Source organism: Arachis stenosperma, chromosome 3 (assembly GCF_014773155.1).
Source record: "Arachis stenosperma cultivar V10309 chromosome 3, arast.V10309.gnm1.PFL2, whole genome shotgun sequence".
Classification (NCBI taxonomy): Eukaryota; Viridiplantae; Streptophyta; class Magnoliopsida; order Fabales; family Fabaceae; genus Arachis; species Arachis stenosperma.
Window position 1 is genome coordinate 5,775,607 of NC_080379.1, and position 13,385 is coordinate 5,788,991.

The 13,385-nt window shown below is 34.0% G+C and overlaps 2 protein-coding genes across 4 annotated transcripts; both read right to left on the reverse strand.

Annotated features, from left to right (window-relative positions):
* Window positions 1-1,400: 1,400 nt before the first annotated feature.
* LOC130968561 (disease resistance protein RPV1-like) lies at window positions 1,401-7,686 on the reverse strand. Of its 3 annotated transcripts, XM_057893905.1 has the most exons (7): window positions 6,890-7,686; window positions 6,700-6,804; window positions 4,760-5,134; window positions 3,461-4,562; window positions 3,107-3,382; window positions 2,213-2,965; window positions 1,401-2,122 (listed from the first exon to the last, which is right to left on the reverse strand). In XM_057893905.1, exons 3-7 carry the CDS (start codon window positions 5,020-5,022, stop codon window positions 1,538-1,540), a joined length of 2,979 nt encoding a protein of 992 aa, XP_057749888.1. In that variant the 5' UTR covers window positions 5,023-5,134; window positions 6,700-6,804; window positions 6,890-7,686; the 3' UTR covers window positions 1,401-1,537. The 3 variants fall into 3 exon arrangements, with proteins under 3 accessions (XP_057749888.1, XP_057749887.1, XP_057749889.1); XM_057893904.1 differs by lacking the exons at window positions 6,700-6,804; window positions 6,890-7,686 and having other exon boundaries at window positions 4,760-5,377; XM_057893906.1 differs by lacking the exons at window positions 3,107-3,382; window positions 6,700-6,804; window positions 6,890-7,686 and having other exon boundaries at window positions 4,760-5,377.
* Window positions 7,687-7,771: 85 nt separating this feature from the next.
* On the reverse strand, window positions 7,772-8,529 carry LOC130968562 (uncharacterized). The gene is given in 2 exon segments (XM_057893908.1): window positions 7,772-8,151; window positions 8,189-8,529. Coding segments are annotated over 2 exon segments (333 nt in total). The 5' UTR covers window positions 8,367-8,529; the 3' UTR covers window positions 7,772-7,996.
* Window positions 8,530-13,385: the final 4,856 nt, after the last annotated feature.

Genomic DNA, 13,385 nt, shown 5'->3' on the forward strand with positions numbered 1-13,385 from the left:
TTGTCATGATTTGCTAAACATTTTCTCTATGGCACCTACCCAATTTCTTGAACGATACAAGTGTCGTTAGTCTCATTTTCTTTTTATGACTGTGTGATGGATGATTAACGAAATTCATGCATATTTGTAGGGAAGGATCTCATATACATGAATTGTAGCTTCCAAATATGCTTCAATTGGATAGAAAAACATTTCTGCTACAATCACGAAACATAGAATAAACAAGAACAAAAGCACACGTTTCTAGTAAACTTCTTCCCTTTTTTGGTGGACTTCTTTGTACAATACTAGTGTCTACTTGTATATGACTAAGTTGAATTTAGAACAAAAAAAGTGCTGAATACTAATCTGCGAGACGAGTTTGTTGACTGGTTCAATTCAGGCAGTAGTAAAATTAACTCAGAAACAGAACCATCCCAATAGAAATGTGAAAAAGGGGTCCATAGCCTATGATAATAAAAATAAAAAGGAAACAAACTATTAGAAGAGTATCATCTGGTATTAGCCAAGAATCTTGTAAAGTTGATGAAGTTCAAAAACGGCTATCTCAATCTCTGTTAAGAGAGAAAATGAAGGGGCTTGTGATTCCAATTTCATATTTAAATCAACCTTTGTTTTGAGAGATACTAAGCCAAGGCAGAGGAAGATTTTGGATATGATCATTCAATGGACGATCGCAATGCTTTCATGGACCTCACTTCATGCTTGAATGGATTATAATTAATACTAAAAGAAACTCACAGGGTAGTTGAGAGACAACTTTGCACATATGAGAGTCAGAAATTTCTTTTCATCCTCCATTTTTAGTGGAAACTAGCATCTGAATTAGATGTCAAAGATGTTAATATTAGAAATGGATTAATACATTTTATCACCAAATATTTCTAATATGCTATTGTTTTGCAATTTGCATACGTTCTTCAAATGTATTTTTAGTTTTTAGATGTTACTGTTGCAAGAAAATAGTGTGTATTAAGAAACAATTGAAATTGGAGCTGAATTTTGGGAGATACTAGCTATATGGCCTCAATAGTTTCGGCATCTAAATTTCCCAGAATATTTATACTCATTTAGAAGTTTTTCTTCTAAAAGACACAAACGTGTACCCATTGTTGGTTGGATTGGATCCTTAAATTGTTTTTATTATATATATAATTAAGGATATTATAAGAAAATCTTTTCATAGAAAATATAACGTATAAGTCAACATTTAAAGTTTTTTTTATGTATTTAGTGTATTGGAAAAGATAAAATTTCTTCTTTTACCATTTGAACTAATGTTTTAAGGATATTTTTTAACTTAATCTATATAATTATATGACATCAAAATAAACTTCAATTGAATATTTAATTTTGAATCCAATATTTTTTAAAATGACTGAAGAAAGTTTATACCTGCAGAATTAAGAACTTGATTGATTTATGTTTATGTCATAGTAGTTTAATTAAAAAAGATTTAAATTACAATAACCCATTTGTAAATGTAAAGCAAAAGCCACAAGAAGAATTGAACCATTAAATAATAAGAGAATGCTATTTATTGGTGATCTTGAATTGCCAGAAACTTGTGCTTGGGAGACTGAACTGAAGAATTGGCGCTAAACATCATTGTTGGGTTAAATTGTTCCAAATCTTCCTTAAATACCCAACGGTAACCACACCTCTTCAACTCTACTACTTCTTCTGGATAATCACTGATGATATGCAATTCAACACCATGAAGATCAGATGCTCCTTCTTTTATATGACTTACATAATAATTAATGAAAACTTCCTGGGAGATAAAGCTTAACAACATATGATCTACTTCAGTTGTGATCAAATCTTTCTTAAGACATATTGGAACTCGGGAATAAATGTTCCCATCAGAACGAGTACAACGGAAACCAAAACTAATTAGATCTTGAGATTCTATTGTTTCTTCAAACAACTGAGTTGGATCATGATGTGCAACAAATGTTCCACAACAAGCAATGCCAATCCAATCATTATCATCCAGAATGGGATATGGATCCAAGATCACTGAATCACCCGTATTCTGTTTTTTGAACCACCTTGGAATTTCATTTCCTGGAATAACAACTTCAAATTTGCATTTGATTAAAGGGCATTGCATGTTCACCTGGAATCAAAGAAATTAGCTATCCATATCAGTTCATAATATACAGAGAGAAGCCAAAAGGGAAAAAAAACGAGGAATTGAAATTGGCACCTGAATCATTTTTATCATCCATGAAATAACTGTGACACGACAACTTTCCGTGTCACTCAAATTGGGGCAGTTGTAAACAAATATTCCTCCATTGCTACCTCCTCGTATCGGCAAAAGGGTACTAGGCATCCACTTTAGATGCTTACAGTGCTCCAAATTCAACCAAGTTAGCTTGGGAAGTTCCTTGATGCAATGAGGTAGCGTCACAAAATTGTTCCCCCCTATGTTTAAATCTTCTAAACAACATAACAGTCCAATAGCATCAGGGATTTGAATCAGATTACAGAAACTTATATCAAGAGATACCAAAGCTGGGAAATGAGACACAGAAGGCACCAACAAACCAACTGAATTGGCACGCCTTCTAGAAGACAAAAACTGGAGAGGCCTTGTAAGAGTTTTGCGTATGGATGATGTCATGTGCCTTTCTACACTTTGACCCGCATTCAATTGCTTACTTGGCCTGGATTTCTCTAACAACTGATATTTAAACAATCTCTTGCAGCCAGATAGATTTAAATCATACAGTGAATTAAGACCAAATATGCTATTGGGAATACTAACAAGACTTTTGCAGTTTTTCAGATTCAAAAAATGAAGCTTTTCTAGAGAACCAGTGGAAGCATCAAGGTGAACAAGTTTAACGCATCCTTCAAGATCTAGGTGCTCAAGATTTGGGGCCTGTGATAAATTTGGTATCTTTACCAGATTTTTGGAATGACATAGTTCCATATGTGTCAAGTTATGTAGATCCTACAACAAAACAAACAAAAAAAAGGGGGCATCATAACTACTTTCCAACTCATTGTTAATTTAGAGAAAGATGAGAAAATTGTCCTCTTGTTTTCATTTAAATAAAATCAACATGAATAAAGACAATAATATCTATCATACCTTTATTCCCTCCCAGAGTTCTTTGATGTTGCTATATTTAAGGATTAATTTAACTAGTTTATTTGGCTGAAAGTTTGATGGCAAATATGTGAAAGGATATTCTTTCCAATCAAGATATCCTAACTCATTAGAAAGAAAATGCAGGCTTCCGGAAAAATTTCCTTTGGGAAGTATGAGTAATTTCAGGCCACTCATTTGTGACAAAGTTTCAGCTGACAACTCTTTCCCAGCTTCATCATATGTTCGCAGAACTATGGCTTCAACGTTCTCAGCTGTCTGATACATTAGACCTTTTAAAATTATTTAGATTCTAAAAGTAGTAGTAAAGAATAATATTCTCAATAACTATTTTACCTTGTTTTCTTGCTGGACATATCTTAGATCCTTTTGATCCCATAACCTGCTCCATTTTCCTGGTTCTTTGGGTGATTTTTCTCGAACAATACTTCTACCCAACTCTTGCAACAGATCATGCATAACAATCCAACCCCAGTGATTACAAGTTATGAGTGATTTATCAATAAGAATTCTTATACCAATATCAGCATAAAAACCTCGAATATTCAAAATATCCTTTACATATCCTACAAACTCATTGTGAAAGAAACATGCAATATCAAGAAATATTTCTTTTTCCATATTCTCAAGTCCATCAAAACTGATTCGTAGCACATCCATAATATCTTTTGTTGGATTTTCTTTCAGCCTAACCAATGCACTACTCCACTCAGAGACATCTCGCCCAAACAAAAATGAGCCCAATACTCTAATTGCTAATGGAAGTCCATTAGCATATGTTAACACGGAATTTGTCAGGTTTTCATAATCTTTTGCAACATGATTACATTTGAAAGCTTTTCTGCAAAACAATTGGAGAGCATTCTCATCATTTAAGAGTTGAACTTTGTAAACTTCATCCACTCCATATTCTCTCAATATATGCTCATCTCTAGTAACTATGATCATTCTACTCCCTCTGCCTAGCCATTCCCGTTTTATAGCCAACTTTTCCAACTGAATCCCTTGATCAACATTATCAAGAACTATGAGAACCTTTCTATGGCGTAACCTATTTTGAATCAGATTATTTGCCAATGAACGATTGCACGTCGGAAAATTTTCTTTGATGAAAGCTTGACAAAGAAGTTGCTTTTGTACACCAAGTGGACCATAACCTCCGTAAATTCTACTTACATCATCCACAAAACATGAAGCATCATATTGATGAGAGATCTTTTCATATAAAATGGTGGCAAGAGTTGACTTTCCTATGCCACCCATCCCACAAATCCCTACAACTCGAACATCATCATCTGAGTCCAAAACTAGAAGCTTTTCTAATTCTTGTACAGGGGAATGCATCCCAACTATATCATTAGATAGACTTGATGATGATTTGGGACTCAGTATGCTTGTTACCACTTTGACAATATTTTCAATCTCAGCAGATTGTGACCTAATTACATCAAGAAAAAAACAATGGAGAAAAACAAAAAATCTTCACTTAAGACAGCACAAGAAAACCTACATATCTATCAAACATAATTATATTCAATGAAATCTTTGAAATGTCTTAACTCTTAATTAATGTTAGGAGTGGTGATCAAATTATTTCAAAAGAATAAATAGCAAAACATAGAATTGATTACTCACTTATCCTTCACATCCCAGCCAGAGAGATTAGCTACTTGTGTTAGAGCTGCCCTCCATCTTAGCACTTGCTCCATCATCTCGGCATCATCTTTGAATCTTTCTTCATGCTCCATAAAGGCTTTTTCATAATTTCCACTTTGCTTTCTGACCTCAGATGGACTCACATTATAGAAAACAGGCAGAACACGGTGTCCTGGTATTTGAATGCAATCAGCTATCTGTGCGAGTTCTTGCAAGCACCATGTGGACGAAGCATAGTCCATTGAGAAGACCACAATTAGAACCTGCGATCCTTCAATAGCTTGCAGAAGCCCTGCTGATATAGGTCCTCCTTTCTCGAGCTTAGTATCATCCCTGAAGGCAAGTATGCCGTGCCTGCGGAGAGCATCAAAAAGATGATCGGTGAAGTTGTTACGAGTCTCTCCTCTGAAACTCACAAACACATCATATTTCCAGTTCTTACTATGGTACAGGGTGCTTTGGATTCTCTTGCAATCCATTTGTGTGTGTGCACTGGGAATATACAATGCAATCAGGATTAGTTTGTATGGGAATGAGATGCATACCGAGGATTTGGGGAAATGTGTATAAATATAGTGGCGTCATAGTGATTGGATAGCGTAGCATGGCAGCATGAATAGAAGAAAACACTTTGAAGTGGGAAACATACTTTTTACTAGATCAGTAACGTGTTAACCTTTATATTACTTTCCAACATAATGCGCATTCCTTTAATAGTGCCAGTAGATGTAAACTCGTATTCCTTCAATTATTGCACCATTTTTTTATCTATTCCAATGCAAATGCAAGCAAACAACAAAATTTGTAAGGTGCAAATTGAATCTAAAAATGCAGATATATATTTGTACTTTTTTTTCAAAGGAAGAATGGATGATTGGTTTTATATAAGTTGTCAATTGAGACACTGATTATTTGACTGCAATTATCTTGAGATTTCTCTATCAATATTTAAATTATTTTTTAAATTCTTTAAAAAAATGTATTGCTATTATGTTAGCGTATGTTTAGATTTCAAAAATGCTTGAGTTGTGACCATGTCAATTTTATAATCGATTCTAATCAAGTATTTTTAAGTGATTGAATCAAGTATTTTTAAGTGATTTTTTTCATTTATCTTATTCACACGCTGAGCTCCCAACATCTTTTCTTCCTTTTCTTTCCTCCTCCTCCTTCTGTGTCTTTTTCTTTTTCCACCTTTAATTTTTTTTTTCTAGATCTTTTATTTCTCCTCCATTCTTCTATTTTTTTTTTCTTGTGCATTTTCGGTTCTTTTTTTTTTGTGTGTATTTTTTAAAATGTGACTAAAAAGAAAAAAATGGAAAAGAAGAAATGTATATAAGGAAGAAGAATATACTCTTTACACTAAGCAGTAAGCACAGAAACTTTATAATAATACAGAAATTTCTCTAACATAAACACAATTTTTTGAAAAGTTTGGGAAAAGTATAAAAATTTTACAGCAGTAAACAAAAGCTTTTTTAAGGTAAAGACAATTTTTGGAAGAGAAATAAAAGAAGAAAACATATAAATTATTGACGATAAATACAGAATATCTTTTTTAAAAGATAAACACAATTTTTTGAAGGAAAAATATTAAAAAAAACACATAAATTTATTGGAAAAAATATAAATTTTATGATAATAAATACACACAAAAATTCTTTAAAGATAAACACACAACTTTGTGATTTTACCATTATAACCATAACGTGTATGTTAGATAGGGTTCATATGAGGATCTGCAAATCTTTTCCCTTCACTTTTTCATCTCTTTACCTCTCCTAATATTCTAGCATCTTGTAACACCACTTATCAATTCCATAGTCATAACTATTTTCATTTGGTGTAAGCCAGACGATTACATTATATCAAGCAGGGGAAATGTAAGTATGTAACACTTCATTGATTTAGAAACAAACCTTAATTCCAACTTTAAATAGAAAACGAGGGTCAACAAGCATTCAATTTCTCATAATAGAGCAGTGCTTCATCACAAACGATAGCCATACTGACCAAGTCAATCCCTGCAACACAAAAACACCAAATCGACCTTAACCACTGAAATGATCTTTTCCTTCCCCAAAAATTCAAACTTTGAAAGAAACCCACATGTAAGTCCAAGTAACGTTGAAGGAAATTTTTTCGAATGCCGATGGTCTTCACTGCCTCCACCATATCCAATGGAAGCTTCACACCACATGCTTCCGCTTCCTTCATAACCGCTTCAAAATCCAACAAAACCTTGAACTCTTCATCTCCATCGTTCTCTTTTACTTCTCCACTGTTACCACCAGTGCCGCTACCGTCGCCACCACCTCCACCATCACTGCAATCACCTCCGCCAATCTCAGGCTTAGGAGGATCATTGAATTGGTGCATTCAAGGTTCAGGGACAGTGTGGCGGATCTTGAAAGAGGGGGATTTGCGGAGAATAGTAAGAGCATTGTTGTGTTTGAAAGAAGGAATTTTCTTGCAATGAATATGGCGGTGCCATGTTTGGTTCTCGTTGCTCTTGTAATGAATACGGTGGTGCTATGTTTGGTGAGTTGTTTAAGGAATTCAACCACAAAAAAATGGAACATAGTCGACGGACATAGAATTGAAATCATTAATTCACTATCCCTATTTTTACTAAAAAAACAAACATCATCCTGCCCCCTCAGCACCTTCATATGATCACTTTTTCTGTTTTTCATGGGGAAAAAAAATGAAACTCCATACAAGCATACACCCACTAATTATAATTTTATCATCCCATAAGTAAAATTCATGTAACAGGAACAATGATCAAGGAAGCAATGAGTATCACTGACCAATGAGTATCCCTAAGTCACTAACTGAAGCTCAGGTAGCAAATTTTTATTGTGGTATTACATAAAAGAATTATGAGATCTCATAAATAACTGCAAATTACCAATTAGGCAATTACCAATAAATTATATAGTCTCCTTTTCTTTTCTAAAAATAAAAAATAAAACTTTATGCACAATGTAATGAAGGCTAATCACTGTATTAAGTATTAACTAAGAAAGAGAGATAAATTACACAAGATTTTAATCTCAGTGCAGCTCATTCAAAATGTACAAATCAGAATTGATCACAAAGCCGAAAATGGCTGCATCCTCAAGCAATTCAATTCAACTTCCAAACCCTAAAAATTGCTAAAGGTAAAGGACTAGAGGGTAATAGGTGAATTCTTACAAATAAAAGGAGTACTCATTTGCAGTAACGATCAGCCTTCTTCTTGACGCGGTCATCGAGAGCATCTTCAACGGACTTGAAGTTAGTTTTGGGTTGGTAACCGAATTTCTTGGCTTCAACGGGAAAGAGTTGTTCGTACTTCATTCGCTTCGCGGCGTCAATCGTGTACGCTTCTCCTGACGCAGATCCCTCACCTTGCTTCTGAACCTCCTCACCTTCCTGCTGCTGCTGCTCCTCGTCGATGGCTGGGTTTTCATCATGTTCGTTAGGGTTCTTTCTTGTTCTTCTTTTTCTTCTTCTTGTCGATGCCTTTGGTGCGAGTGGCTAAGGTTCCTCCTTTGAAGGCCAATCTTCCACTTTTCACCCGCTCGTACGGATCAGACATCTCTGCGATTTTGATTCGGAGTTCAGAATTGAGCGATGGAAGACGGGAAGTCACCAAAACCTCTTCTTCTCGGAGTCTGGACCGAGCTACGCAGCCGCAGCTAGCTTCTGGAATTAGACGGAGTTTTTTTTTTTTTTTAATGGACAGAGGCGGTGATAGTTTAGTTGGTTAAGAAAACAAAAACACAATATGGAAGAATAAAAAACCAAGTTGGGCTGAAAAATTTTATGGGCCATGTTGTTTTTAGATTTAGCCTACTCTTCCTTCTTGGGCTATCTCCGTTTTAATTACAAAAAAAAATGGAAGGCCAGCTATTTTTTATTTTTTTTTATTTCAAAAAATCTCAACTATCTTAGTGCTCTCTTTTTCATAATAAAATAAAACATAATAAAATAAAAATATTAAATTGTGTTTGAATAATATATTTGACGTAGGGAATGTATCTTTTAAGATTATTTGAATATTAATAGAAAGAATTTTAAGAATTTTTATGAAATATTTTATTTAGTTCAAAACAATTTAAAATATTCTTATATAAAAGAATTTTCAAAATTTGTTCGTTATTTTTTCCATTAAAACTTGATTGATAATGAAAAAGAGTAGTTAATATATAAATATATAATTGTATCGGATAGTCACTCTCCAAAAATTTATTTATAAGTCACCAAAATGGATGGTATTACTGTACTATCCGATACCATTATTTATTAACTCCTCTTATTATGGTGCTTACTCAATTATTCATTTATTAAACATTTTCTTCTCATTTTATAAGCTGATATAGAGTTCATGTGACAATAAATTGAAATGATAAAAGAACATCTAATATAGGAACTATTTAATTTTTGCTCATTACTATATCAATGAGACTGCATTTTGCAGTTACAAAAGTGCCTGCTGTACAATTTGACTCGACTAATCTATGCCAGATTTCTCTACTATGATTAATAAGTAGCTAGCAACTTCAAGCTAAGCGAGACTTGAGATCTAAGAAAGCATCTTCACTACAAGGAATTGTGAGACCACCCATTGGATGATCATATCCGAATTCTTCTTCGGCTTGGTTTAGTAATTCTTGAAACAAAGGTTGATTCAAGTATGATACAGGAATCACGAACCGCTTCGTTTTCTCTCCAACATAGACTGCGAGATAGCCTTTCGGAACTTCTGATGATGCCCTTCTAATAGCTGGTAAACGGAATCCCATTGTTTTTTTCTGTTGCTTGTGTAAGAAGGAAATGCTTCAATTATAACTTTGTGAGTTACTTGAATTGCTTGAGAGTTCCATAGTCATAGTGTGTATATATAGGCATAAGATATAACATGAGAGTCTCTTTATTAGGGTACTATTTGATGGGGTCTTCTTATAGACAAGGCCACAAGGGCTTATATGGTATATCACATGGTAGTGTCTTCAAGGTGTTTGATTAAAAGATTACTTAAGATTTGAGAAATCAAATTTCAAAGCCATCAAGGTTGACACCTTCAGAAAGAGACTTTACAACAAAATAAGCTTAATAATTGCATGGCAAACTTAATGGCCTATTTTTTTTGTAGCAGACAATTTCAAAACATATCACTTAGGCTCATCCTAATAGAATCTTATCTGCATAGAAGACCACATTTTGCGGAAAATACCGTACCTGATACTACTAGTACTTAGAAGACATGAAAATGAAGTATGGTCCTACAGTTGAGCCAACCACTTACACTAGTTACTAAAATAGTAATAATTGTCTACTTTAGGGTGGGTAGTTATGTATTGGTTGTACCATCCAGGAAGGTACTTCCATTATGCAAGTAGTTCAAGAGGTACATCAATTATACAATCTACCCAATAAAGTATTCAAAATTAGGATAAATTATTTGTTTTCTTTGAGGTTAGATGAAATTACATAATAATGTTATGTCTAATATTGTTTAATCTCAAAGGAGGTTAATGTAATTTATCCTTAAATCCTGTGTAAATAGCATGCATATTAAGAAACTATTAAAATAACTCTACTTGATTTATGTGTTAAATTTCTCAGATTTGTGAATACTTATTCTCTTATCGATGGAGCCTATCCAGAGTTTTTGAGCTCCTACAGTGTTAGTATAGACCAAAGATATCGATTCAATATTTTTCCACTTTTCTAATTTATCTGAGCTAGTTAGAATGAGAACAATATGGAATAGCCAAGAAACAGTAAGTAGCACTGAAATATGACAGATACAACCCTGATATCTTTGAGTTTTGGAAATTTGATGCAGAGGAGGAACAGAAGATCTGCACATACGAATTTATAGATAAACTGTCGATGGTATGATAGAAAGATTTTTCTCTAGAAGTATGGTAGTGTTATTCAATGGAATTATTTAACCTTATGATAATTCGTTTGCACATATTGGTTCAAAGACAGAAAATTAACTTCATCCAAAACTGAGTTATCTTTCTCTTACTGGCATTTTCTGCTCCTGCTTTCAAATTTATTTGCTCATATAAGATGATAATTGCTCGGGGAATTGAAAGATTTCATAAACAGAAATAATTGAATAACTGAATTTAATTCATTGTCAATTTGTCATCGTACAAAAAACAGAAGACATACTCTTTGAATGTCATTCTGATGCTCTATACTAATCTATTGTACACAACATGTCTATGTTAATCTATATCAGTGTCCTATAGGGTGAGATTCATCATCAATTCAAGCGAGATGTGATTAACTGGAAGACATGTTCACTGCAGGGAATTGTGAGACCTCCCATGGGATGATCATATCCAAACTCTTCCTCTGCTTGACTCAACAAGTCTTGGAATGCAGGTTGGTTCAAATATGAAATGGGAATCACAAAACGCTTCTGGTTCTCTCCGACATACACTGCAAGGTACCCCTTTGGGACTTCTACAGATTTTGAAGCTGCTTGCCTAGCTGAGAATGATGCCTTTCGGATGACAGGAAAACGGAAACCCATCTTTCTTTGTATGTATGTAAGAAAAAGCAAGAGCTATAGAGATTATAAGAAGAATGTGTTCAAGTATTGATGCTTATTGCCAATGAGTTTTGTTGATTTTGAAGGTAAGAGCAAGTGTATTTATAGATTTTATGACTCTAAGGAAACTTAAGAGAAATCATTGTTTTCTTTGGGTTAAAGGATGGGGACCATACATATAGAGATCACATGATGCTGTCTTAGAGTCCTCTAACAATGAGTAAGCAATTGTTTAAGAGTGCTAAGTGCATGCCCCACCTTCTCCAAAAACAGGCCAATAGAGCTTAGCTTCTTAAATGTTAGTTCATACATTATTTATAGCATACTCCATATTTTTGTAGACATGATTGATGCATGTAACCTGCATTGTTTTCATCATTTTGAAAACACAATTCAATGGTAAGGTGATACAGCCAACTGTATATATCTGTGTGATGAATTATTATGAAGCTGAAAGCTATTGATAATGGACTTAGGAGACAATGCATCAAGAGCATGCCAACAGATTGCTCCACTGGCAGTAAAATAGACATATATATATGCAAATAAAGTCTAATGCCGCATCATGTTTCCCATGGTTTGAGAAATTTCGCATGGTGTTTCCTCTTGAAAGGTGAGGTTCATATTGGCTCCGTAGAAAGTACCTAATTTTAGTTCACTTCTGTCATTTGAATACTTTGCTTTAACAAATCTATAGATAAGGTCCTGATAATAATTTATTCATTTCATTATCAGTACCTAAGAAACATGTGAGATGTCTATGGCATGTCAATAGTACAATGCAAGAACAAGAATTAGGCTTCACCTGTGCATTAATAGAGATGTCTTGTGATCCCTTTGTCAGTTGGCACTAGTAGACCCCATCTTATCAAAATTATTTCTTTTGGGATTGCTTAATGGAAGCCCTTAGCAACTATATATACACTATATCTTGTTTTCTCTCAAAACACAAATCATTTGCATCTCCTCAAGTAATAGAACTCACATATTTCTCTCACAGCAATCCTTCAAGAACAATATATATTGCTTTTTGTGTGGAGCAACAAGAAACAATGGCTTTCCGCTTACCAAGCATTAGACGGGCCACAGCAATTTCTTCATCCAAGCGGACTAATGTTCCAAAAGGCTATCTTGCAGTCTATGTTGGAGACAACCTGAGGCGGTTCGTGATTCCTATATCATACTTGAACCAACCTTTGTTTCAAGAATTACTAAACCAAGCAGAAGAAGAATTTGGTTATGATCATCCAAATGGACATCTCACAATTCCATGCAGTGAGGACGAGTTCCAAAACATCAGTTCTCGGTTGAATGGGCTGTAAATAAATCATGTTAATGGAAACTAGGATAGATTAGTTGAGACAAATCTGTACAGAAGGCACTTTCTTTTATTATGAAGATTCTTTTTGTTTCTTCCTTGTATCATTCCTTTGGAAGTGGAAAAGAGTTGGTTGAATGAGAAATCTATTATATATGACAAGTTCTTTTCGAAACACGTTTGTTAAATCAGAATTAATTGAAATATATGCATCAGATCCTATTCAAATTCAGTTAGTATGTAGTCGGCTCTCAGTTTTTTATGGGAACTAACTAAGCTAAGTAATTGTGTTGGAGATACTGATCAAACTTGTTATAGTTGTAACTGCTGGCTCGTTTTTGTTCATGAAAACTATAATTAGAACCTGGATCTCTGATTATAGGTAGTGACTCCAGATACATAAATATTTTCATCTGATATTTTATGGCATGAATAACTTATCTTTTTAAGTCATTAACCTAATATCTCTAAGCAGGGGTCTGCAGGTTACCAGCTCTATGACCTCGAAAGGTGCTACTGTTTAACTATTTCGATCATTATTATTCACCTAGTACCTATTTTTAAGCTTTGAAGAACATGGTAATTTAGTTTTGGTGTAGTAATCTATGCATCTTACATTGCCGGGTTTGATTTATCTATGAATCTGAATACTAACAAAATTTAATAATCATTAGTAACAAAATAAAGAAGGAAGCAACTCATGAAGGGGTCACTAACCAGTTTCA